At 42.3% G+C, this 26,552-nt stretch overlaps 2 protein-coding genes across 2 annotated transcripts in view; both read left to right on the top strand.

The window, feature by feature from the left end:
- LOC308292628 (E3 ubiquitin-protein ligase RNF170) overlaps nucleotides 1-4,605 on the top strand; it is a 484,996-nt gene extending 480,391 nt beyond the window's left edge. The window contains exon 7 of the transcript XR_013962417.1: nucleotides 4,583-4,605. The gene's annotated coding sequence lies outside the window, so the exon portion shown is untranslated. The remainder of the gene's footprint in view (nucleotides 1-4,582) is intronic.
- fam20b (FAM20B glycosaminoglycan xylosylkinase) overlaps nucleotides 1-11,922 on the top strand; it is a 31,714-nt gene extending 19,792 nt beyond the window's left edge. The window contains exons 9-10 of the mRNA XM_080735007.1: nucleotides 5,661-5,720; nucleotides 10,742-11,922. Of these exons, the coding sequence (XP_080591133.1) occupies nucleotides 5,661-5,720; nucleotides 10,742-10,973 (292 nt within the window). The 3' untranslated portion in view covers nucleotides 10,974-11,922. The remainder of the gene's footprint in view (nucleotides 1-5,660; nucleotides 5,721-10,741) is intronic.
- The last annotated feature ends 14,630 nt before the right edge of the window (nucleotides 11,923-26,552 follow it).

Here is a 26,552-nt window from a genome sequence, read left to right as displayed (position 1 = left end):
AGTCTCCCAAGACAAATCTGCGATGGCCCTATGGCCAAAAAATGTTCCATATGGCATGTTCTAACTGTGTGCCAAATGTCATGCTTCTTTCATAAAGTGCACGATTCCATCAAAATACTGCCCGAAACGCCTGGACTATGTATGATGCCAGCCCAAAACAATTCGCACCACAGATCACTTTATTCAATCTGGCGAATTTTATACGCATATCTGCGTCGCGGTAGGTGTGTATAGGAAAAAAGCGTAATGCGAATCTTTCCCATTTTCAGGTCGCTTATTAACTCACTTACTGCCAATTAAAAATGCCCTCGAGTGGCATTAGTGCCAGCCCTCTCCATAGACTTCCATGTAATTTGTAGTGCACAGATCATGCACACCCATGCACAGATCATGCACCATGTTTGTGCAGGCTGTTCACAGCTTTCAAACAAAAAAAAAAGATTGGAAATCCGTTCAGGCATTCTTGAGATAATAGCCATTATGTTTTCCTATAATGTAAACAAAGATGGCTGCCATGTTTGATAGATGGGGTTGCTATGGGGGTTAAACATGCAATTTCGCGATTTCTATCATGCCTACTACATTTTTTGGGGTCCAAAAAATCTTTTTGAAAAAAAAATTTTTTTTGAAAAAAATTTTTTTTTTGTTTTTTTTCTAAGTAAAAGTCGCCCAAAGTCGCTTGGCAGGGAAGCCCATAGTGAGAAAGTTGCTCTAAAAGTCGCCTGGCACTGTATGAGTTAACGTCGCTAATCCGCCGGTGTGTAATGACCTTTGCACATCTGTCCATCAGTCCGACAACAGACTACACAGAGTCAAGTGTTTGATGTTTGTGCAGTGTTCAAGAGCAATAAAAGCTATTTCTCTCTCTGTCTGTTTTTGCTTTGATGGCCCTATAGCGCCACCCTGAGGGCAGCAGTTCAAACAGGTAGTCGATAGTAGTGCCTGGGTGGGATCGATGAGTCCCTGAGGAGGCTGTTGTTGACTTTTCTGAAATGTTTCTTGTAGAGGTCCTCTGGAGATGGCAGAAGGGGCATGCAGTGATTGTCTGAGCTACGTATGTGTCTGTTTATGACACCCTGAGGTGTCTTTCTTTCTGCCCCCGTGCAGCTGGCTATAAACCACAGGGGAATGCCCTAGCTCAGCGGCAGTCCATGTTCCTCAGTACCCTCAGAAAACACTCTGGTCTCTGTTGACCTTTTTCAGAAGTGGTTGCAGTGGTTGTTTGTTTTCTAGGTCAGGTTCTCCGTGATGTTCATGCCCCTCTCCACCTCATCTCCAGCATCATTATACAAATACAAGTACAGCAGCATTATGCCATAAACGGTTAGATACGTCATGAGTGAAAAAATAAGAACATCCATAATAATGTATACAATATATCTTAACCCATGCATTAAGACCTGAAAAATACCTAAACATTTCTTCTAAATCCTAATGGTTTTCTTAAAAACGTATGATTCTTTATCTCTGGTGCTCAAAGTTTTTAATGTCAAGGAACCATAGAATTATATGTATTTGACCGCGGACCCCCATCTCAAAATATTTTGTGCCAGGGTCCCCCCAGAAGCAAAGATTTGAGTTAAAAAATGTTCGCTTTAAAAGAATATATATGTTCACGTTGATTTTTTTCAGCAGATCTACAAGCTCAGCACTCTGTGCCGCTCTATGAGATTGTATATCTGCTATTTTTGCATAGCCAAATTATTAAAAAAAGATGGTTAGCGTGGTTACGTGAACCCCAGCATCCTTATTCTGGGGGAAGGTTCACCAAAATAGCTGATCTACAAGCTCACAACGCGTCACAAACGTTGTGACGCATACAGCATAGTGAAGTGATATTGATGTAGTGATATTGATGAATTCAATATCAATATTGTGACGCATACAGCATAGTGAAGTGTTATTGATGTAGTGATATTGATGATGTTATCAAATGATTCTGTGGCTCCCCTGGACTGGCATCACGGCACCCTAGGGTGCCACGGCACCCACTAAGGGAAACCCTGAGTTAGATTACAAGTTTAATAGATAATCCATCTATCATCTGTCATTGATCTTAAATCAACAAACATCATTGTTAAAGATGGTTTAAACCTATAGATAAACAGTGTTCTCTCTCATGTGAAACTGGAGTGGCGTAATTTGGTTTGGGTTCGGGTATCGTGGTTTTTAACAGTTTCTCACAAACTCCCCCCGAGATGGGTCTTTTTTTTATCATAAATTCCACGCCAAACTCAACCTAAACAATCATTTTGGAAATGTTTTTCATGCAGTAAGAGAACATATGTTTCATCTGTGATGATCAGAGCGTCTCAGAAACTAGGACAGGCGAAGCGAGTGCTACTCGATGGAATTATCATAAGCAATTTTACACCATTCTCGAATTGTGAGTGGTTTGCATTTTTAATAGGGGTGTAAAGAAATATTAACTGTATCGAAATATAGTTTTTAACTTAAAAAATCGAAGTATATCGAAATGAAAACAGCTAAAATCGAATCGAATCGTTTTATTTTGTACCGTATCGAATCGGCAGTGCAAAGAATCAATTGTATCGATACTACTGTGGTGGAATTCAGATCAATCAATAATCATGAGAAAATGAGGAGACAAGACAATTATATTAGGTGGTGTGTGGTCACGTTTATATATAACATGATATCATGGACAGAAATACAATTAACACTCTGGACAGTGGTAAAAGAGTTCTGCCCATGATATCATGTTATATATAAACTTGACCACACACCACCTAATATAATTGTCTTGTCTCCTCATTTTCTCATGATTATTGATTGATCTGAATTCCACCACACTACCTACTTTGCATTGTATTTAGCATTTTTAAGAAGAAAATTTTAAAAGGAGTGGTTTAATTACTTTTACTTTCCATATAGCTACACTGGTCTATTGATAAATGTGTGTAATCTCTGGGTTCATGTCAAGGTGCAGGTTTGTCAATATACAATGTCCATGTATTTGGCAGATAATCACTGTGTTTACTTATTTATATCCATAATAATACATGTTTCCCTTAAAAACCTGCACTATCCACACCTTTCACACAGATTTAATTTCTTTGCTAAATAGTTACTATATCGATTTTAAAATATTGAATCAAATCGTATCGTATCACCATGAATGAACCAATATCGTCCATGTATCGTATCGTCAACCATGTATCGTGATATGTATCGAATCGCTATTAAAATGTATCGTTACACCCCTAATTTTTAATGTTTCGGTGTAAAGATGATTGCCGTCCCAAGATGAGACCCAAGATGGTTTTACAGTACTTGTAGTACTAAACAGTACTTGTCATTGAGTTCTCTCTGTCATTTTCTGTTGTTATTGCTGCTGTGTGTATTGGTGGTACTGTGTGAAGGAATTTCCCCTTGTGGGACAATAACGTCTAAAAAGAGACAGTCAGGCAGTGATGGGGAAGCACAGGAGGAAGGCTCTGGTGTGAAACCACTTTCAACCTGCCGTCCCTGTTTTGGGACATGTCATTACATGTGAGTCAAAACATGTTCTAATGTTTCAGTTATTTTTTGCTATTTGTCACAGTGTTGGATCCTTGGTCAGCAGGGTAGCGTGTGGTTCCTGAGGCTGCATACAGGGCAAAATATGTTTTGTAAAGTGGCATTTTTAACCCATTTAGAACGGGTACACATTATTGTGTATCATTATTTTATGCTTTAACTATTGAAAAATAGCAGATATACAAAAAAAAGTGAAAATTAGAATTTTGACTCGATTCTATAAGTGTCTTTTTTGAAAAACCTATGTTTCTATGTCAGCAATCTGGCTATAGCCACCGTCAAAGAAAAGGTCCTTTTCACTTAACTGGAGCTCAGTTAGTCTGTTCTTGAGAGACTACTATGTCAGTGGTTCTCAAACCTTTTCATGTGAAGGACCCCCAAACTGATATTTATTTGGCCATGGACCCGCATCTCAAAATATCTAGTTCCAGGGACCACCCAGAAGCAAAATTTGAGTTACAAACGTTCGCTTTAAAAATACATATATTCAAAGCTCGCAGCGCGGCACCAAGTGCCGCGCTGTGAGCTTGTATATATCTGCTATTTTTCAATAGCTAAAGCATTCAATAATTCTAGGCCTAATGAAAAACATCTCCATCCTCACAAGAGTGTGGCACCTTGACAGTAATAATCTCCACCCATGCCGTCCAAGCCTGAAAATCCGTATCTCATTTGACAGCCATTTGACGACGAGTTGTAGTAGCGAGAGCTTTGATTTTGTCGGTGGAATACAGTATGATCGCAATTGTTTCCTTTACTGTAGCTTCCCCTGGAATTCATGTCAGCTTCCAAAGATTGCCGTGTTCTTTCCCTTGTGTCCTAAAATATCTTTCAAACCTGTTCCACTATTATAACATAGTAAAACTGCAAGTATAACTAGTTTTAATTTTATCTGATGAGCATTAAGGAATCGTGAAGCATGGCAGCATTGCAGTCAGGAAACAGCGACGTGTTCACATTCTCCGTCCTGGCCTAGTTGGCATGGCCGAGTTGACTGTGTCCTAGAAATGTTGTCTTTTATAGCAGTGGTTCTCAACCTGAGGGTCGGGACCCCCAGAGGGGTCCCCAAATTATTTTGGGGGGTCCCCAGATGATTAGCTAAATGTTAACATTGCTTTCTCACTCAACAGTAAACAAACTAACATAACGTTGAAGTGTATACAGGGTATCTGCACATTTCTAAAGTGTCAATTTAAGGACTTTTAAGACCTTTTTAATACCTCTAAAATGACAAATTAAACATTGGCCAAATTGTCAAGTAAATATTAGAGGCAGAAATTGTGGAAATATTTTCACAATAGAATCGTGTTAAACTAAATTTAATGCCACAATTCCTCCAACTCCAAGTAGTGCTCGTCAGGGTGGGGGGTCCCCACTTCAAATATGATTATTTTGGGGGTTGTGGCCTGAAAAGGTTGAGGACCACTGTTTTATTGTGTATCCTGGACTTCTAGTGTGCTTGCTCTGTAGTGCTGTGCAGTGATGGGACTGTGGCTAATGTGTATTGATGGCCTTTCTAAGTTGAGGTGCAGATAGAGACTTAACTGGACTTGGGTTACTGTTACTGTTCTTTGAACACTTTGAACACCTTTTTCTGTCTACACCAAATGTCTTCCCCAAAAATAGCCTAATCAGCATCGTGATCTCTCCCCTATCCACAGTGTGTCTAATATATTATGGTTCTAATATATTATGCTAATGAGCCTATGATGTAATTTCCTATTAAGGGTATATTACATCATGGTTTATTACATTGTTCATGTATGTTTGCTACTCTATTCATGGTCCTATTTTGTTGATTTCTACCTTTACCATATCCATATCTGTGTTTTATTTTATTTTATGACCCCCCCTTTTTTTTGTGTATTGTTATATTTTCAGCATATATAACATTTATGCTGACCATGTGAACCTAATTATTTAGTAAGGGTGAGATTTGGTAGTGAATTGGGTTATCAGAAATTTGCATATAGGGTATTCAACATCGGCAACATCCGTGCATGAAGGAAAAACAGCATTGACATTCTTTGAAGCAGTGAACTGTAATCAAGGATTTAGTTACAGATACCTGAGGAATTGAATGGGGAAAAGTGCTAACACATTCTTAATTTTTTACGCAGCTTTGGGAATGCAGCGCTTGATGAACGAAGCATCCTCGCGCCTCTCTACCAGTGTTGCATGTGAGTATTCAAACTTAATACCTAGCGGGTTTAAACACTTCTTTGCTCTACATCAGTGGTTCTCAAACTTTTTAATATCAAGGACCCCCACCCCCAGTTTGATATGCAGTAGCCCCCCCCCCCATCTCTGGGACCCCTATCATCACTATAAAACCCTAACATGCATACAAATTTTGTTCCATTTGCACATTCTCTGATCTAAGATCTAAGAAAAAGACCATTACTGCATCAAAGTAATAAGAAATGGTCAAACATTGGCCAAACTGTCAAATAATAATATAAGAAAGAGGCAGAAATTGCTTGTAAAAAAAAAAGCTTGTAGATCTGCTATTTTCACATTATTTGTCTGTGGAACTGATACATCAAATGTCTCTCAACTCAAGCGCTGTTCAGGGTGGGGGAGTCCCCAGTTCAAATATGATTATTTTTTTGCGGGTCATGGCCTGAAAGGGTTTGATTGATTGAAGACTTTATTATAAGTTTGCATCTGGAAAAGGTACAGTTTCATGACGGTACAGTTCACTGGTACAAGGTCAACTAAAAGGAGATCCTAGAAAAGCACTTGGCTTATTTACACAGGAAACCATTGAAGTATCTCTTATAACATTGAATGACAGACGGATAGAACACAGTACTATGCAGTAGATATAGTCAGGGGAAAAAAAGGAACTGTGCAAAAAAATATGCAGTAGGTAAATACAAAGAAGGGTCAGGGGAGGGTATGGCTGGGCTAGGTTTGTTTTTACCAGTTGCGAACGGCTGCTAGGGATCCACACTCCTTTTAGTGGGAGAAATATGTGAAAAAGGTGTTCACTTCCGGCAGAAAGCGTGAAAATTTGCACCTAGGGGTATTTTTGTGGGCTGAATTCAAAAATTGACGGTCCCAAGCACTTTTCTCAAATTCACTTTTCTCTAATTCACTTAGGGTTAGGGTCACCATAGGGTTAGGGTTAGGAAAAAAAGACCCCCCAAAAATCTTCTTTAAGTAGCACGTGAGGGGTCTATCTAGGGGGTTTTCATGATTCTGAATCCATTCCAAGCATTCGTTTTGCACAAAAACATTCCTTGGGCAAGAAATGGACCCCACAAAACTATGGTTTAGTGATGAGTCATCACTTTTCACAGTTGTGTAGGGTCCATTTTTAGCCCAAGGAATGTTTTTCGTGCAAAACAAATGCTTGCAATGGATTCAGAATCATGAAAACCCCCTAGATAGACCCCTCACATGCTATTTTTCCCTAGTATGGTAAGTGAATTAGAGCCACCAGATCCCATGGGAAAAGTGCTTGGGACCGTCAATTTTTGAATTCGGCGCACAAAAATACCCCTAGGTGCAAATTTTCCTACACATTAGCCTATTTTTGTTACATATTTCTCCCACTATTTAAGGCCTTCGGTAAGGCGTTCCACATTTTGGTGGTATAGCAGAAGAATGAGTTTGATCCTTTGAACCAACCGTTCAGAGCCAATGCGCTTGTAGTGCTTCAGTACATAAGAATTACTGACATATTTGACAACTTTATACTTAAAAAAGAACATTGAACATCGATCTACAAGCTCACAACGCGTCGCGATGCGACACGTTGTGAGCTTGTAGATCGGCTATTTCCACTATGTTTGATTATTTTTTTTAAATATATGAACATTTTTCAACATGAAAACGATTATGACGATTATGAAAAATAATCACGATTATGTCAAATAATCACGATTAGACGATTATGTAATAATTGTGACAGCCCTAATCATGGCTCTTTGCTACCAGAAGTTATCATATTTGGACAAGAGTGTGGAGCTGGGGAGATGCATTGCACCGCCTCTATTCTGATCGCTGTGCTTGTGTATGGTACCGACTTGTCAATCACTACACAGCCAATCCATAATGTTTTATCAGACTTGAACAGGTCTAGCAATGGAAAACATAAACTCAGTAGGAAAATATTAACCAACAATGTTATAAATCAAGAAAGGATGAGTAGGGAGTACTAGGGACATTTTCCCATGACGTTTCTCGGACGGGAAGTTTCTCGCTTGATTTTCTCTTTATGTGGTTCTCTCTCTCTTATTTAGGTTTCTTTGTCACTCATTTATTGTGAAATGTATGTCATACATTTCCCTCTCTGAAAACTGCGGGGGAAGGGCTTACAAAACATTCCAAAATAATGACAAAGTAACGAAGAAGGAAGGGGTGGACGGGACTGATGCGGTGCTTCATCAGTACAAATGAGCACACAATATGGTTCTGTTTACCTGCTAACCATGGCAAGACGTACCCAGACGTCTTAGTGGTGAGTCGGCGACCATTAACCTTTGACTCTAAGACACCTGTGGAGTGTGGATGTCTTAACATTCCCTGCGAACTTAAAATATGGATGTGCGCTAAAACTGTCGGGAAATAGCTATATTTTATTAACATGATAGGGTATAATTTAATTGTTTTCAAAGCCATGATGATAAACCACCACAAAAAGACCACTAGAGTGCGCCATCGTAACACTAAAACCTTGAAGAAACCATGTTTAAACCATGTTTGAAGGATGAGAAGGTGACGTCGCTCCATTGATTCACAATGGGAGATCCGCGGCGCGCCATCTGTGCTCAACCCTGTTCAATTCGTGCTTGATCGTCTAAAACCACCATCGGTCTGGGCAACGGATCGTATACAGACGCCACGCACAACATTTCCGAATCAAAATCCGACCTAGTGAAGCTGCGTAAGGGACGATGGTTTGCATTGAGCCTAACGGCTAGCAGATGCTATTGTAAAAAGGAAGGCCTGGTTTAGCGGTGACGTCATAATCGTATCCTTTTTTTTTCACGGTTTCGTGTTATAACCAGCTGAAGGTAAGGAAACCGATTTGCTCCGTCGAAATACCCAAATAAATGCTTAAACAATGCTTTTATATAAAAGTCGATTAAAGTCGATCGGCAGGGACGTCCATAATAACAATGTCGATCTGGGAGTCAACCGGCGGTAAGTGAGTTAAGGAAAAAGTGGCACCCATTGTGTTAAGAGATATACTGTAGACGTTTTGGTCGCTTGGAACGTCATCAGGTATATCGCACAGCGCAGTAATGGTCTTTTTTTTAGATCTTAGATCAGAGTGTGTGCAAATGGAACCAAAGGTACCCAGCATTTGCATGTTCTCGGAGCTAGGGTTTTATAGTGAAGATAAAGTCCCAGAGATCAAATGGGGGGCTCCGTGGCCTAATGCATATTATAGTACTCAACTGTATGCATGCCGAAAAAACCTAGAACACGCCACTGCTCGAAATCAAACCTATCACTGGTTCAGCTGAGATTATCTACATTCTCATCTTTAGAAACAGTAATGATCTCTCTCTACCACCATCTTCCCGAAAGAAAACTAACCAGAATAGAATACCCTCAGAATCAGAATCAACTTTATTTGTATCAGTAGTTTACAGGTATAATAAAGTAGGTGATCTTTTCTTTAATTTTTTGTGCAACCTCCATTTGTAGTTTCCTGGTAAGGGAAGAACAATAGAGATTAGTCTGAAAGAAATATACTGTACAGTGTATACAGAACATATTGCGTAACAGGTATAAGAATGATACTAGCACTTTGTAAATAAACAGCAGCAGATGTGTACTTAAGGTGCAGCTATACAATGGTGCAAATATAGTACCACGTGCAGGTGAGACAAGGAAATAGCCTGCATACAGATTTCAGGAAAAGGAATGCAAATGAAAAATGGTCAAGGATGACTGCCTATGCCCTATACTCAGAGAGGTTTATTGTCGATATCAAACACTATCTACCATCCACTCTCACAAGTACTTGCCGCACCCAAGCCGTGCGACTCATAAGCTGAGTTGGCGGTGCGGGTTGAGTGCTCTACCGAGTCCGACTGAGCTAACCAAACACTGCCTTATAGACTCCTAGAAAAACGTGTTGCCTATGTCAACAGCCAGTGTTCCTTGCTTTACCCTAATAGCACTGATAATTATTACCTACCTTCAGGGGGAGCTTTCTCCTCTGTTACTTTTCCATTATTTTTGGCCAGTTTGGAAGCCTTTACCCCACATTTTTGTGGTTGATTGATTGATTGAATACTTTATTAGCAGATTGCAAAAAAAGAAGAAAAAGAAGCACAGGAAAGTACAGTTCAATACAAGGTCTAAGGGCCTCCACAGACTAAAACCGATTTCGTCACAGAGGGAGGGAGTGCTGCGTCTCTATGTCTGCCATGTAATTTATAGTGCACAGATCATGCACGCCCATGCACAGATCATGCACGCCCATGCACAGATCATACACCATGTTTGTGCAGTTTGTTCACAGCTTTCAAACAAAAAACAAAAAAACGATTGGAAATCCGTTCAGGCATTCTTGAGATAATAGCCATTATGTTTTACATGTTATGTAAGCAAAGATGGCTGCCCTGTATGAAAGATGGGGTTGTATGGGGGTGGAACATGCAAAATCGCTATTGAAATCATGTTTACTAGATTTAATGGGGTCCAAAAATAATTTTTCAAAAAAATAAATAAAAATAACCTTTTTTTTTCTCTTTTTTTCAAACTCGTCATACTTGTCATAAGCAGAGTGGACACATAAATATAACTCGTCAAACTAGTCATAAGCAGTGGATGAGTTAACATAATCGCCAGCCATTTCACACTACGCAAGAAAAACCGTGCATCATGAGCGATTTTGGGCTGTTTATCGTTGAGGTAATAAATTCCTGAAATCCCTCAACATTGTGCACAAACTCGGTTAGTCTGTGGACAGTGTGGAGGCCCTAAGAGGATTTTAAGCCCAAGAAAGCCTATGGCTTTTTTTTCTGTTGGGGTGCTCAATTAATCGATTTACCTTTTTTAAGAGAGTGACAGGGTGAGAGCTGGAAAATACACACCTGACTGATTGATTGACATGATGTGGTTTTACTGCATTCAATTAGCTTCTTACTTCATAACTTTTTCACTCTCCTAAAAGGTCCATGGGAGCAGATGGCAAATGGCATCAAAGCATTAACTGTGTCAATCTGTGTTTTAGGGTGCGTGTGTCCACGTGGAACAGACTGAACCTGCTGAGGAGCGGGGCTCTGAGCGCGGCGCTGCGCCAGGCCATGGCCTTCGACCCCATTAACCCCGTCCTGGCCGAGCCACACATGGCCGCCCTGGACAGGCGTCTGTCGGGCGTCATTGCGACCGTCAAGCAGTGCATGGAGTCCCAGGGGCCCGACAACACTCTGATCGAGGATCGAATGAACCTGCCCCACCCTTAAAGAGCAAAACTACACAACAAACAACTATAGTAGGAGAGATGAGAGAAGAAGACCAAGGAAAAGGGGCCGGAACTTCTTTACCTCCCATGCCTCCAAGAAAGACGAGAGAGGTGAGAGCTGTGAGGCGGAGGAGGAGGCCGACGTATTGAACTGAGAGCGGGGAACCGCAATTCTGAGAGCTAGCAGGAACCGCCTGGTTTGTAAGAAATGAAATGGCAGTGTGGATAAAAGGGTTGGCAAGTGAGTTTTTCACACTGTGTCACCAGCCAGAGGAGGGGGAAAAAGTCCTGCAGTTCAAGGGGTGAAAGTATCTTTCGTAAAGGCATTTGAACTCCTTGCGTCTGTCGTCCCGCGCGTTATAAACTTTCCCTCAGGACTTTTGTGCACTTGGACAGTATCTGCTGTATATCTGAATGCTCCCACGTCTACTACTACTACTACTACTATTAACTACTGCTGGCTGTGTAATGATAATGCATACATATATGCCTTGTGCCAAAACCTCCATCGTTGTCCAACGTTTTCCCCCAGGGGGAGAGATTAGGGCCATAGGACTGGGCTTGGAGAGTTATGGAGAGAAGGGTGTGATAATGGCCATATCCCACAACCCCACCCCCCACCAAAACTACCAAGCCCCCGGTGCTGATGAAGTAGTAAAGGATACAGGAGAGATTTCGGGAACATACTGTTGAGATTTTTCTAGGTGACTGAGAAGCAACTGAGAAGATTGAGTCAGTATCCATTCGTTCAAGACGGTCCATCATTTCTTATAGTCCGAAGAGATTGACAATTTGAATTCCACTTCGATGTCAACAAAGATGGTAATGAACCCAACCTGAACAGCCAGTGTGTACATATGAAACTAACTTGTTAAATAGTGTTAAAGAGACTAAATATGCGAACAATAATGTTATGAAACTTTCTTGTGTGTGTGTGTGTGTGTGTGTGTGTGTGTATATATATACGTGTGTGTGAGTGTGCGTGCGTGCGTGCGTGCGTGTGCGTGCGAGCGAGCGAGCATGTATGTGTAAGACAGTGCCATACTGTACAGTGAGAATGCTACTGATGTGAGAGACGGGATAATCGGGGGACAAAGTCAGATGTATGGTTGGGTACCTTTTCAAATATTAAAATAATGTCTATTTAGACAAGAGTTCTACGTTGTCATCATTTCCTCCATATGTTCCTGACTTCCTGTGCATATAGAGCGGAGAGGGAAGCACGCACGTCTCCAAAAAATGTTTCAGGTGCTGGACCAAAAATACACACCATAGGAAGAAGGGAAGTCCGCACACTGATTCTGCAGCTCCAGCGACAATTTTATTGTGCATATAACCTGGGCTTTTTTCAGTGAGGCTATAGCTGTTAGCCATTATTTTATCTGAGACACACAAACCACCTACAGTATGTCAAAGGATGTGTGTGGGCTGTCATAGTCAATGATCAGCTTCATACGATGTGATGGTTGCACCCACCAACGTCGTACCTGGAATTTCCTCATGTCTGGTTTTGATGTCGATCAAATTAATTTCAAATGGCCCTCTCATTTGGAATTCTATAAATCTATAAATACTTGATCATCAGAATTTCTCTTTCTTCCATTCCATATGAATCAGATCGCAAGACAACATTCCCTACTGTAGGTCAACGTTAAATCTCTGTGTGGCCTGTGTGTGTCTTGACATGATATCATATGATATAGATAGCCTATGTGTTATTATTATTACAGGGTTTCTGCTTGGAATTCCCCTTTGATCATGTACTTCAGTTACAAATCATCTCTTATACCACAAGAGGTCATAGTTACCACCTGACATTTAATGTACAAACAAAGCAGTAGCTCTGTTATAAAGTGTAATGATTGGCCTCATAATCTACTTTGTGTGTGTGTGCATGCATGAATGTTATTTTTTAACACCTACAGGAGGGAAACTGTTTACTGTGAAAGCATGCAGTCTCTTTCCTGCATTTACACAATTACTCACTCTTCTTGACACCGCCAAGTCATTTCGGCCTTTTTTGATCTGAGAGGATTTGGTAAAAGGATGAGAAAACATGTTTCATATCGTCTAGAGTCATGTGTCATCGCTGCAGTTGGGACTTGTTGGGACATGTGTGTGCGTGTCTTCTCTTGCCCAGAAGGCTATTGGGGCAGACATTTTGCTCTGACCATGAGGACGAGACCAAATATTAACTAGAAAGTGTGGTTGCACTGACCCGAGTTGCGAGGAATCCGCTGGGGAAAATCAGAAATGGTCTGTTGAACTCAATGGACGTTTGGGGTTACAGAAAAGGTTACAGAGAAAAGTGGTTTTATTCTCAGTGGTGTGACGTCATTGCACGCAGTGCCACGGCGTCCCGCCAGTCTTTTGAGCATGGGTCACGCACATGCACAGATGTGCACATGCAGCATGAGGCAAAGAAGGTCATTGATCTGTGATCTGGGCAGCTATCCTGCAATGTCAAAAGGATACATGTAGACGAGTCCTTTATTTAAGGGAGGATTGGATATGGATATACAGTACACGCTGCTAAGGGATACATCATGACACAATACAGTGTCAATAAGAAAATAATGCCCACTCTTCCCAAATGTTACTAGAACTGCACTCTATCGAGGTGCCAACTTGCGCCTCACGCTCAAGCAGGCCACACATGGCCTACTTGTGCGCAAGCAGAGCGCGCCACGAGGTGTGTGCTGCTGGCCTCATGTCCCTAATGTCTTTGCCCGTTATTGAAGACATTACCAAGAGCGCTCTTATATTCCAAACTGCTGACATCATCACCAGGAATGCTGGTCCCTCATTGGCTGTAGGTGTCACCTACATCCATACATACATTCCCAGAATCCCAGCCACGATGCCGAGGCGAGCATTGTGCCCGACACAATGGGATTATCTCCGTACATAGGTCTCCGCCAGGTCAGGTGTCCTGGTGGCGCTATAATAGGTGAAAATGGTGGCATGTCTTCTTCGCCAATCTTAGGCCTTTCACGGCAATCAGACACTGCATGCATGATTTGAGGCATTGTGTTCCAAACGTCTACCTGCTGGTGGCGCTATAACAGGCCAATGTGAAAAGGGTGGCATTTGTTCCTTGACCTAGTGGGAATATGTGTGGCAAATTTCACGGTAATCGCAAGCTGTGTTCATGATTTGAGGCATTTTGTTCAAAAACTGAGCAATCCTGCAAACTTTGGAAGCCATTCCATCCAATTAGGATGGAATATGAAATATCGGACAGATTGGTCTTCATCACATGACTATAAAGATACTGATTTGCGTGATTGTTGGAGAAAATCTGATGGAGCAATAGCAAAGAATGTGTTTTACATAAGTTGGCCTCCTGGTGGCGCTATAAAAGGCAAATGTGTCAAGGCCTAGGGAGTGCGCATAGGCTTACAATGTTTTCCACTGATCGGTGGAGTTATAGGTAAAAATACAAATTGGCCTGTTATAGCGCCACCATGAGGCTGATTTAAGAGATTTGAAATGGCATTTCTTCCTCTGCCTAGTGGGAACGCTGTGTTCAGGATTTGAGGCATTTTGTTCAAAACGGAGCAACCAAACTTTGGAAGAAAATTTTAGCCAATCAGGATGGAATATGGAAAATCAGACATATCCATGTTGATCACACGACTGTAGAGATGCTGTGACTGCTACCGATTTGCATGATTTGTGGACAAAATCTGTTGGAGTAGTGTACATAAATGTGTTTTGCAAACATCAGCCTCATGGTGGCGCTAGAACAGGGCTATGTGAGAAATGTGGGGCAGAAGTTCCGAATTTGCATCCAGGGAATGTGTGTGCACAATTTGGCTGCGCCCGGGCCAACAGTGCCAGAGATTAGCTAGGTAACAATCAATCGAACAACACGGAAGGACAGACGGATGGACGGGCGAAAATATACTCTCCTGGCGGGAAAAAAAACCCATCCCATTCTCCCACTATTGGCAGTAGACTGTGCCTTCACTGGGCCATTCTCACATGCATGTCTCAGGCCAAGGAGAAGTTCCCAGCTCCTTCTTTTTTTAAGGAATATTTTTAAAACAATACCCAATTCTTTCAGTGATATCTGTCTTTTATTTATGTATGTATTTATGTATTTATTTATTTATTTGTGAAATGTCATGTTGAAGTATTAAAGAAGAGTAGTCTACCTAAAATTACCATGTTTTACTCTCTATATATTTTGATGAATATATTAGAAGTCTCAGTTGGAACTGTTACCCCCACAAACCGATTCCGGATAAGCGGTTGAAGATGGATGGATGGATGGATGAATATATTAGCCTATATCGGGTAAAATTTACCTGGCGGCTGGCGTTAGTGATGGTGTGACAAAAAAAAAAAAAAAAGTTAGTGCAGGAGCCATAAGCACCTGTAGCCTACAACTCCTGGTTTCTAGTTGGCCTACAGATGTGATCTATATCTCTCTCACTATCTCTCTTTCACTCTCGCTACCCAGTACACAACACAACAAACACAGGACCAGGGAAAAAAACGTTTATGGTGCATCATCATGATCATGATGGGGATTTTTTATTTTCTTTCCTCCAGTCAGTCCCTCCTTTATGGTGTGTGTGTGCCCACAGCCCACTCGTGTAAAAAAAAAAAGAAAAGTCGCGGTGAAGAACCTCCAGCTCATTGATACAGAAATATTCGATGGATGCTGTCGTGTACGATAACGTGCCTCCGCACAGGTCCGTGCTGCCAGGTGTGGATAAACGCACGCTGCAGCCGCAGCAGCAGCACTCACGGCGGCCGCGTCGCGGCGGCAGCAGATGGAGACTGGCGCTGCTGGTTACTGCACAGAACCTGCTGGTGGCTCTGTGCCTGGCCGTCACTCTCTATGTGCACTGGAACGCTCCCCAACGCATGACCCAGGTGAGTGAGGTTAGGTGAAATGTTGCTGTCGGTTTTTACTTGCATGGAGAGTAGACACCACAGCATTATTTCTTTCTATAATCTTTTTGTGATATATTTTGTTATATATTTTATTTATTAGGTTCACTTGCCTTGGTCACTACAATAAGTTATTGGGTTAGCCCACTGAACTTGAATCCCTCTCAATGAAATGGGTAGCCTATACAAAGGACCCCAATGTAAACAAGCCATAGTACTTTGTTGGGTTTAAATCATATTAGTAGACCTTGTGTATCTGCACTGTATTGTCTTGTGCCATTCCTATGTGAACTGCTAAAAAGTATTCAATCAGTTGAAACACCTCAAGATATAGTCTACTCTATAGGCTAAAAACCTGTGGATTCAATTAGACACAAGGGAGGATGCCTTTGCTGTCAATATGTACATGCAGACTTTTATTGGCTGGGTGAATTTACAGGAGTATTGATTGTGAGATTCTCTTTGTGTGCTCCAAGTGATAGGCTTATTCATCTTTTAATGTTTTGTTGCTCCTGTCCTGTGATTTCATTCATACATACAATAGATTCATACCTATCATTCATTCAAGAGATCCCAGGCTATATCTGGCAGTGCTTGAATTCACTGAAATGAAGACTTGTGGGAGTCCCACATTGAGAGGAAAAAATAGTAGGGTTGAAGAATTAAATAGAACAGTCCATTCTGGTGTTTACAGGACAGACTGGGACAATTAAATGCAAGCCTATTTAAAGGCTATCATTTCTAGAATATAGAATAATATGTTTAATCATTTTGCCCTCATCCAAACAAATTCCAAATTTCAATTTAGAAATTGACCAGTAGCCAAATTGTTAGAAATGCTTTGGTCAAGAAGGTTTTATTGTGAGGCTAAATATAAGCTATCTTAAAATAAGGAAGAAAGAAAGAAAGAAAGAAAGAAAGAAAACAATATTATGAAATAATTTTGCTTTTGGACTTTGGTATATTGTCCTGATCAAATACCATTTAATGACTCAAGATGGTGCACTCTCTTGAATAAAACAAAATGATATCAGCTCCTCATCAAGCTATTTCTCTCTGTCTCCTCTCTTTCTGACCTTTCAGAAACAGAGCTGCTCATTTTGACCCTATAGGAGGTTTTAATCATGCCTAATGATTATCATCCTCTTTCATTCAGTCACTCCACCTTAAGCTGTATAAAGAGACAGACAGACAGACAGACAGACAGACAGACAGACAGACAGACAGACAGACAGACAGACAGATACATACTTACATACATACATACATACATACATACATACATACATACATACATACATACATACATACAGTGTTGCATTGGTGATTCATTAAACGTTGTCAGGTGTGAATTTGGGGGTTATTTTGAATCGATGCATGCCCCTGCGCGTGAGAGGCGCAACACTGGTCAGAAAAGGATATGGGGTGGCGCGTACCCGCTGCGCGCCACCCATTGCAACATATACATACATACCGGTACATACAGTACACACACACACACACACACACACACACACACACACACACACACACACACACACACACACACACACACACACACACACACACAGTATACACATACCTTTTCAGTGCCTAACTGTTAGGTGTTCTTGTGTCTTTTCAGGAGCCCAACAAGCATGAGGGTGAAGGTATCTACATAAGATTTGAACCAATTGGTGAGTCTTTTATCAGCCAAGACAGACAAATTATATACTGTATTTTATATATTATATACAGTACTAGAGGTGTGTTATATAAAAGAGATGTCCCTCTATCTCACTCTCGGTCATTCTGTTTTCTTTGGTCCTTCCTAGTTCCTGATGAATATGACATGGATCGCAGCACCACAGAGGTTATCGAGCTCAAACCTGCCATCCAGTACAACAACAAGATGGTTGTGAATAACAATCAGATCAACATCAATTGTACCGGACCGTACATCTTGTACATGAATGTGTGCTATCAAGGAGGAGGGGGAGGCACCGGGAGTCTGAGCCTACAAGTTAATGGAACCAACCGCAGTGTTTTACCACTGCCCGCACCCACGAAAGAAGAGAAATGTACAGGGCTCCACAGTGTGGTGTACCTCAGTAGAGATGAAAAGGCTACTCTGCACTTCAACAGCACAAATCTTCTCATCAAAAGCATCGGGACACTGGGCCTCACCTACCTGCTGGGATCACAGTGTTACTTTTGAGTGGGGTCACTGTACCGGCCGTATTGTGCACATGTACTGTACACACGTATGGAGAACAAAGGTCAGAATGGGGTGAAGTGAGAAGAAGAACGTCCACATTCAAATCCATCTGCAGCATGTTAGCAGTAACAACATGAGCAGGATTCCATTTCTTATATAAGAAAGGGTTCCCAAACTTTTCAGGCGACTCATATTTGCACTGGGGACCCCTCACCCTGACAAGCACTTGGAATCGTGGGCATTACACTTAGTTTGACTCGGTTCCACAGATAAATATTCTGAAAATAGCCGAACTACAAGCTTGTAGATCAGCTATTTTCACCATGTTTGCTTCTTTCTTGTGTAAAATGTGTCAATTTGGCCAATTTGATATTAAAAAGGTCTTAAAAGTAATTAAATTGTAACTTAAGAAAGGTGCATTTATACTGTATGTTGGTTTGTTTACTGTTGAGTGAAAAAAATTATGTTGCACATTAACTAATCAACTGGGGACACCCCCAAAATAGTTTGGGAACCACTGAACTGGACCACGACTAAGTACAGCCCCCATGTCCTGAGGTTCCATGACCAGTTTTTATTGCGGCGGTCTAATCAGGGACTCATTTACATCAGAACTGCAGTAAGGCAATCCAAGGGCCCCATGACATCCTTTATTCTTGTAAAATGGAGCAGAGACCCCACAAAACTGTGAAAAGTGATAACTCATCACTAAACCATAGTTTTGTGGGTCCGTTTTTAGCCCATGGAAAGTTTTTCGGGCAAAACACATGCTTGCAATGGATTCAGAATCATAAAAAAACCCTAGTTTGAACCCTCACATCCTACTTAAAGCAGAGTACGTTACATTATTGCATTCATTTCCTGTATAGTAAAGTTAATGGGACCCTAACTTTCAGCAGCTGACACCAATTTAGCTGTGACTCAGGAAGGCATACCAAAATATTATCTACAGATATAGAGCTTATATATAGAGATATAATGCTAAGTAACCTTTGCCACCTTTTGGTACTGTATACTAACTGGGGTTGTATGAGCTTCTTATTCTAGACCATGTTTTTCTATTTTGCATTCTAATTTACTGTAGTTCTACTGTAAAGCTGTGTACACACTACAGATATATAGTTGAACGTTTAGCTTGGTAATTCAATGTAATCTCAATGGAAACCAGCTTTAAAGCTTTCAAAGCTTTGTTTGGAGCGTCTCCTGTATCTTTAAAGCTGGTTTCCATTGAGATTACATTGAATTACCAAGCTAAACGTTCAACTATATATCTGTAGTGTGAATGAGGCATTAGTCCTTAAAATATATATACTGTATATATTTTAAAACATATCTTTCTCATGAATGTATTTTAAATATTTGTTTTCCTCTCTAGACTAGTATGGATAAGAAAGAAGGGGTTGAATGTATTTCAGCATATGTATTGTATGTTACCTCATTGTCTGTCTGTCTGTCTGTGTGTGTGTGTGTGTGTGTGTGTGTGTGTGTGTGTGTGTGTGTGTGTGTGTGTGTGTGTGTGTGTGTGTGTGTGTGTGTGTGTGTGTATACGTCTTCAGACAAAATAAGATGAATTGATTTGTAAATACTACATGATGCTATGGTGTCTTCTTCAGAATAACATTTCCATAGTGTACAGCTCTGTCTAAAAAAATCTGAATATTGGGGGGGGAAAAAAGCATTGGAAGCAGCAGATGCCATAGCATCTGGGAGCGTGTCGCTATTTCTACAAGTCCTCTTTTCGACATCCAAACCTAACCCTAACTCTAACCTCCGTGGGGTGAGTAGCGATACCTGCCGACGCTCCGTTGTCGAAATGATGTATCTCTCTCTATAAATATATATATATATATATATATATATAATTGAATATATATATATATATATATATATATATTTAGACAAAGCTGTAATGGGGATTAAGTGTAACTTCCACAGTATGCTATCCACCTGTTTCCGTGAGAATTTAATGTAGAATTATTTGTGGGACACATCCGGAGAACAGCAGACATACAAGCTCACGTTGTGAGCTTATAGATCACTCTCGGCTACGATGCCGGAACTGCCGCACATCTTCTGCGCAATGCACGATGAGACGCTGGAAACTTGTGGATGAAGAAAAAAAAAATCTATGGACTGTTTTTATTGTATGATGAGAATCATCTCTTAAGCACTAATGGATTTTGGATTTTGAATGTATATTAAATAAATAACAATTTCGACTAAGTGTGTTGTCTGATTTGAATTAGAAAACCCTTCCAGCAAATTAAGAGGGGCTATACAGGAACTACCAGCTCAGTAGCCTTGTGGTTAGAGTGTCTGCCCCTGGGAAAGCCTGCGTTCGATTCGATAATACAGGTACTAAGGTTGCTACTGCATGTTAGCCTACTGGCAGTGTGCATAAGAAAATTAGTGCTGATGATGATCGGTCCAGCGGTTTGCGATATTAAAGGTATATTCAGTGATTGTATTTCATTCAAATAAAAATATAATTGGTACATTTTTCATTCATTCTCCTCACTAGAATGTGTGCTGACCATATAAGGACTTCCACCATGGCCCGTGTTACGAGCATAGCTAGATTCAGTTTTCAGAGGTGGCCAGCCAGTCCTCGACCAATCAGGGTAGAGTATGTCCCTAGTTATGATGTTTAGTTATGATGGTCCAAATAAAAGTTGCATGCGTCCTTCCGGTCTGAGAGGACGCTGGCGTTTTTGTCGCCGCTTTTCAACCGAGACAAAAGTCGAGTTTTAAGTGACTTTTCAGTGCTTTTTTCAATAATTGATCTTTGATATCATTACACTCTACGGGGATTGTCGCTACAGTATAAAGATTGCACAGAATTAGGACTTACCTTGCAGGTTGATCTGCTATCGCTGTTGTGTGTCACCAAACAGCTGTTCATCTGACAGCTGACAGGCTCTCTAGCCTGGTTAAATAGCGATTTTTGGTTTGCCTTTTTTCCTGTGTTTTTCGGCTGTGGGACACTTCGTCTGCCTCTGTGCTTGGATCGTTTGGATTAAGAGCTTGCTGTATTCCTTGGGAAAGTTGGATTCCAGCCCAGGACGGTCTTCCATCCAGCTAGCGTTAGCCACCGTTAGCCTCTGCTGTCAATGATGGGGATATGGCAATACTCCTCTGCGAAACTTCTCGACCTGGTCAGCTACTCCATTCCAAACTCCATCGCAGTCATTAAATCCCTTGGACTCTTGCGTCGCCCTCGTTACATCCATAGGGGCTCCCAACGTAAGTTTATTTACTCGGATTCATCCATTCCCTCCATTACGTCTGTGTCACACTCTGGCTCTGGTGTGTTACGTCATCACAACAAAGCCCATGTGCGCGCTCGCTATCTCCGCCCACTGGTTTGTGTTGACAGCTGTGCACCTCCCACCCAGCCCATGTCAGCAGCTTCATTCATGCTGTTGAATGTTCAGTCACTAAACAATAAACCCGGGCTCATTCTGGACATGATCAAAGAAAGACACATTGACATCTGTTGTTTGGTTGAAACATGGCAAAAACCACAGGACTTCATGGCACTCAATAAAGCTACTCCCCAAGGCTATGTATATATACAAAAGCCTCGCTTGAAGGGTGGTGGTGGTGGGCTGGCTGTGATCCATCGGAACGACATCCTCATTAAAGAGGTGACAGTACCCACTGCTACCTCATTTGAGTGTGTTGTGTTCACACTAACCGGACAACGTCAATTCGTGTTAGTTTACCGCCCACCTAACAACACCAGCTCAAGCCGGACTGCCTTCCTGTCCGAACTGTCTGAGCTGCTCACCCCTGTTTGTGCCACGTCTCCAGCCACATTCTTGTTGGGAGACCTGAATGTGCACGTGGATTCCAGCAGCTGCCTGTTTGCCACTGAATTCCTGTCACTGTTGGATTGTTTTGACTTCATCCAACATGTGCGTGGCCCCACCCACAACAAAGGTCATACGTTGGACTTGGTGTGTTCCACTGGCCCGCCCCCCACCAACCTGCAGTGTTTGGACCTGGCAGCATCTGACCATCACACCATTCTCTTTGGTGTTCCTGGCTCCCTGCCCATGCAGCGTCCCAAACGTACCATCACATTCAGGAACACCAAGACAGTGAGTCCTCCAGCCCTATCAACTCTGATAGATGCCCACATGGCTAGGGTTTCACCTGACCCCATGGCTGGTGACCTGGTAGCCCGCTACAATGCTGCCCTATCCAATAGTCTGGACTCTCTTGCCCCCATAAAAACCCGGACTGTGTCATTCAACCATCCTGCTCCCTGGTTCACCACAGAGCTCCGAGCCATGAAGGCATCTGGTCGACGGCTGGAGAGGCTATATAAGAAAACTGGCCTCACGGTTCACCATCTGGCTTTTAAAGACCACGTAAAGGCCTACAAGGACGCTCTCTCCCGAACCATGACCCAGTACTATTCCACCCTTATTGGGTCTCAGCAGAATCACCCCAGAAAGCTATTCAACACTATCAATAAACTACTCAGTTCCCTCCCCTCACCTCCCTCCTCTGGTGCCCCAGAGCTCTGCTCCAGATTCCTGGATTTTTTCCAGGAAAAAGTGGACAACATCCACCAGCAGCTGCAGATACCCTCCACCCCTCTGCAGGCACCCCAGTCGCAGGACGCTGCTCCCCCGGCTGCATGTCCCCCCCTTGCCTTCTTCGCTCCAGTGGAAGCTTGTGTGACCACTGAATTGGTCACCAAGGCCAAGGCCTCCTCCTGCTCACTGGACCCCATGCCCACAACATTGGTGAAGGCCTGTTTACCCACCCTCTGCCCCATCATAACAGACATCATCAACACCTCTCTGCAATCAGGCACTGTACCCACCAGTCTCAAAATTGCCTCTGTCACCCCCATCTTGAAGAAGCCTGGTTTGGACCCAGATGACTTGGCAAACTACCGGCCAATCTCCAACCTGCCTTTCCTCAGCAAGACACTGGAAAGAGCAGTAGCTGCACAGCTCCATCAGCACATGTCCAACCATAACCTCTTCGAACCCCTCCAGTCTGGCTACAGAGCACATCACAGCACAGAGACCGCACTGATCAAGATCACCAACGATCTCCTCATGGCTGCTGATGTTGGCCGCATCAGTATCCTCATTCTGCTGGATCTCTCTGCAGCTTTTGACACCATCTCCCACTCCATCCTCCTCAACCGCCTTTCCACCCACCTCAACATCACCGGATCTGTTCTCTCCTGGTTCCACTCATACCTGTCCAATAGGCAACAGTTCGTCTCTATAAATGGATCCAGCTCCCAGCCAGCTCCAGTAAACCATGGTGTGCCACAAGGCTCGGTACTTGGACCTATCCTCTTTACCATCTACATGATCCCGCTTGGTCAGATCATCCGCCACCATGGTCTATACTACCACTGCTACGCTGATGACACCCAGCTGTATCTCACCACCACACCAACCACTCTGCTCCCTCCACAGTCCATTGTCAACTGCCTGCATGCAATAAAAACCTGGATGACCACTAATTTACTCAAACTCAACAGCAAGAAAACAGAGCTCATGGTTATTGGTCCCAAGGCGCAGCTTCAGAAGGTTGGAGATTTTCTACTCCAGGTGGACGGCTGCTCCATCTCTCCATCCACAGAGGCTCGCAACCTGGGTGTCATCCTGGACTCTACTCTCTCCTACCAATCCCACATCAAATCCGTTACCAGATCTGCATTCTTCCACCTGAAAAACATCTCCAGACTCCGGCCATCACTCACAGACTCTGTTGCAGAGACACTCATTCACTCATTCATCTCCTCCCGTCTGGACTACTGCAACGGTGTCTTGTTCGGTCTCCCCAACACAGCCCTGGACAGACTCCAGTATGTTCAGAACTCCGCTGCCAGAGTGCTCACCCGTACCAGACGCTGGCAGCACATCACCCCCACCCTCAAACACCTTCACTGGCTTCCGGTCAAGTTCCACATCACCTACAAACTGCTCCTCCTCACCTACAAAGCCCTCCATGCCCAAGCCCCACAGTACCTGTCAGACCTCCTTGTGGACTACTCCCCGGATCGGAACCTAAGATCTGCTGACCAGGGGCTCCTCACCATCCCTCCCAGCAAAAAGCGGACCCTTGGGGACAGAGCTTTCAGTGTGGCAGCCCCAACCCTCTGGAACTCCCTCCCCTTGGTGATTCGCCAGCTGCCAACATTGGACTCTTTCAAGTCCGCATTGAAGAGACACTTATTTACTCTGGCTTTTGGACAATAATGTGATTGTTTCTGTTTTGTTAAGCGCCTTGGGTTTTTGAAAGGCGCTATATAAATTCAAGTTATTATTATTATTATTATTATTAAAAGTGTTGAGAACCACAGTCGCTCTGAATTAAGAACGTCTGCTAAATGCCTAGATTGTAAACTACTGAACTCATAAAATGCCAGTGTTTCGTAGTAAATCAGTATCATACATATCCTGAAGCTGGAGACGTAGGCCTACCTATATTCAGTGATTGGGTCTAATGATCAAAACGAGAACATTATAATGGTGTAAAAAAATCTATACAAAACTAAACATTAAACATTTCCTCGCTGTAAGGCCAGTAAGGGACAAGATGACCCCCGGCCACTTTCATTATCACTGAATACACCTTTAACTCCAGACAAACACAGACACATAGAATGACCTTTTCACAGCCAGCCTGCTGCACAGCCATGCTGTGAAAAGCAAAACATTTAGGCTCTGCTGCTCAGCGCAACACATGGCAATGGCCCAAACAGACCTGATTTACTAATCTTATCTTATACTTCAAAGCTTTAGATCAACTTTATTTTCACAATTATTTGTTTAAACATTCTTGACAGATTGTGAACCTTTTTGTCAACATTATAATGACATTCCTAAAATAGGGTCACCAGGTTAATGTGGCCAAACAAACTGCCAAATGGCAAAACAGGAGGTCTGGCGATTAGCCTTGCAAAACAGCTGATTCACTTCCTCAGCCTGATTGCGTGATTTAGTCCGAGTGTATCAAAGGGTGCGTTCGGAAATGCGCACCGGGTGTGTGCTCAGTGTAGTGAGTGCCTAAACCTAACCCTAACCCTAACCTCAGTAAAACTATGCCTAAACCTAACCCTAACCCTAACCTTAACCTCAGTAAAACTGTGCCTAAACCTAACCCTAACCACACCCGGTGCGCATTTCCGAACGCACCCTTTGATACACTCGGACTGAATCAGCTGCAGAAAACACTCTCCCCCATAGGGATATCCCTTTGGATCAATGGTTAAGATGTTGGACTTTCACGTGGGAGACCTGGGTTAAAATCTCAGGTGTTACATATGTAAAATAAATATTGAAAAAGGTCCACACTCACACAGACTAGTAGAGTAATAATCACAGCGATAGACTGTATGCAGTGCAATTTATATCTACAGCCATGAAAGACTGAGGCTGGTTTACAAGGCTAGCCTAACCCTAACCCTAGCCCTAGCCCTATTCAAACTATAACGAACAAAGACAATGCATGTCCATTGACTTGAGTCATGACGAAGCAGAGGGATTATGCTTATGGGTGTGAGAAAAGAAAGAGAAATTCTTTAAGTTTCGATTTGTATTTATACAAATCGAAACTTGAGTGAAATTTAAAACAAAAAGTCAAATTGAAATAGAAATAAAAATGAATGAAAATGCAAACAAAACTGTAATAACCTTGTTGCCTAGGAAAGAAAATAATGGCACTTTGGGCACCAGGAGAAAAAGGGCAGATGCTCAAGAAGCCCCCAAACCCCCGCCCTGCATCTCCCCCCTGCATGCCAGTTTACAGTGTAGAACAATATACCATAAGTACAGTCAATGTAGTCAATGTAGTCCGTCTCATCAGGCCGATGACAGTGGTCTGTCGTCTGCAAACATTATGATGGAGTGTGGTTCCGGTTGCGGCCTGCACGGAATACAAAACAATGATGCTGACCTTCAAAGCAGCCAAAGGTATGGCTCCTCCATACCTCCAAAACCTGATCAACCCCTACACCTCCACCCGTGCACTTATATCAACCAACACAGGGATGCTGACAGAACCCTCGCTAAAAACCCCAGGGCAAAAATCCACTCGTCCGAGACAGTTTGACCTCCTGGCCCCCAAGTTGTGGAATAAACTCCCTGTCGCACTTAGAACAACGGACTCACTCGCTAGCTTTCGCCGTGGACTGAAGACTCACCTTTTCAGACTCCACCTAAACCCTTAGCACTACTGGAAAAAAATCAATGACCATACATGAAGCTAGTTAGCATTTGTTTTTAGTTTTTTTTTTTTAAGAAACCTTTTATTCTTTACAGATTATATTGTTTTTTCTAGATAGATATTCATTTGCATTTGTTATATTGCTGTTGATGTACTGACATTTAACCTTGTTTATTATTGTGATGTTTTATCTGCTTATTGTAAGTCGCTTTGGATTAAAAGCGTCTGCTAAATGCCTAAACTGTAAACTGTAAACTGTAATGAGTGATGCAG

The sequence above is a fragment of the Nannobrachium achirus genome (assembly GCF_963921795.1).
Source record: "Nannobrachium achirus genome assembly, chromosome: 1".
In the NCBI taxonomy this organism is placed as follows: Eukaryota; Metazoa; Chordata; class Actinopteri; order Myctophiformes; family Myctophidae; genus Nannobrachium; species Nannobrachium achirus.
This window is presented reverse-complemented; position numbering and strand designations above follow the sequence as displayed.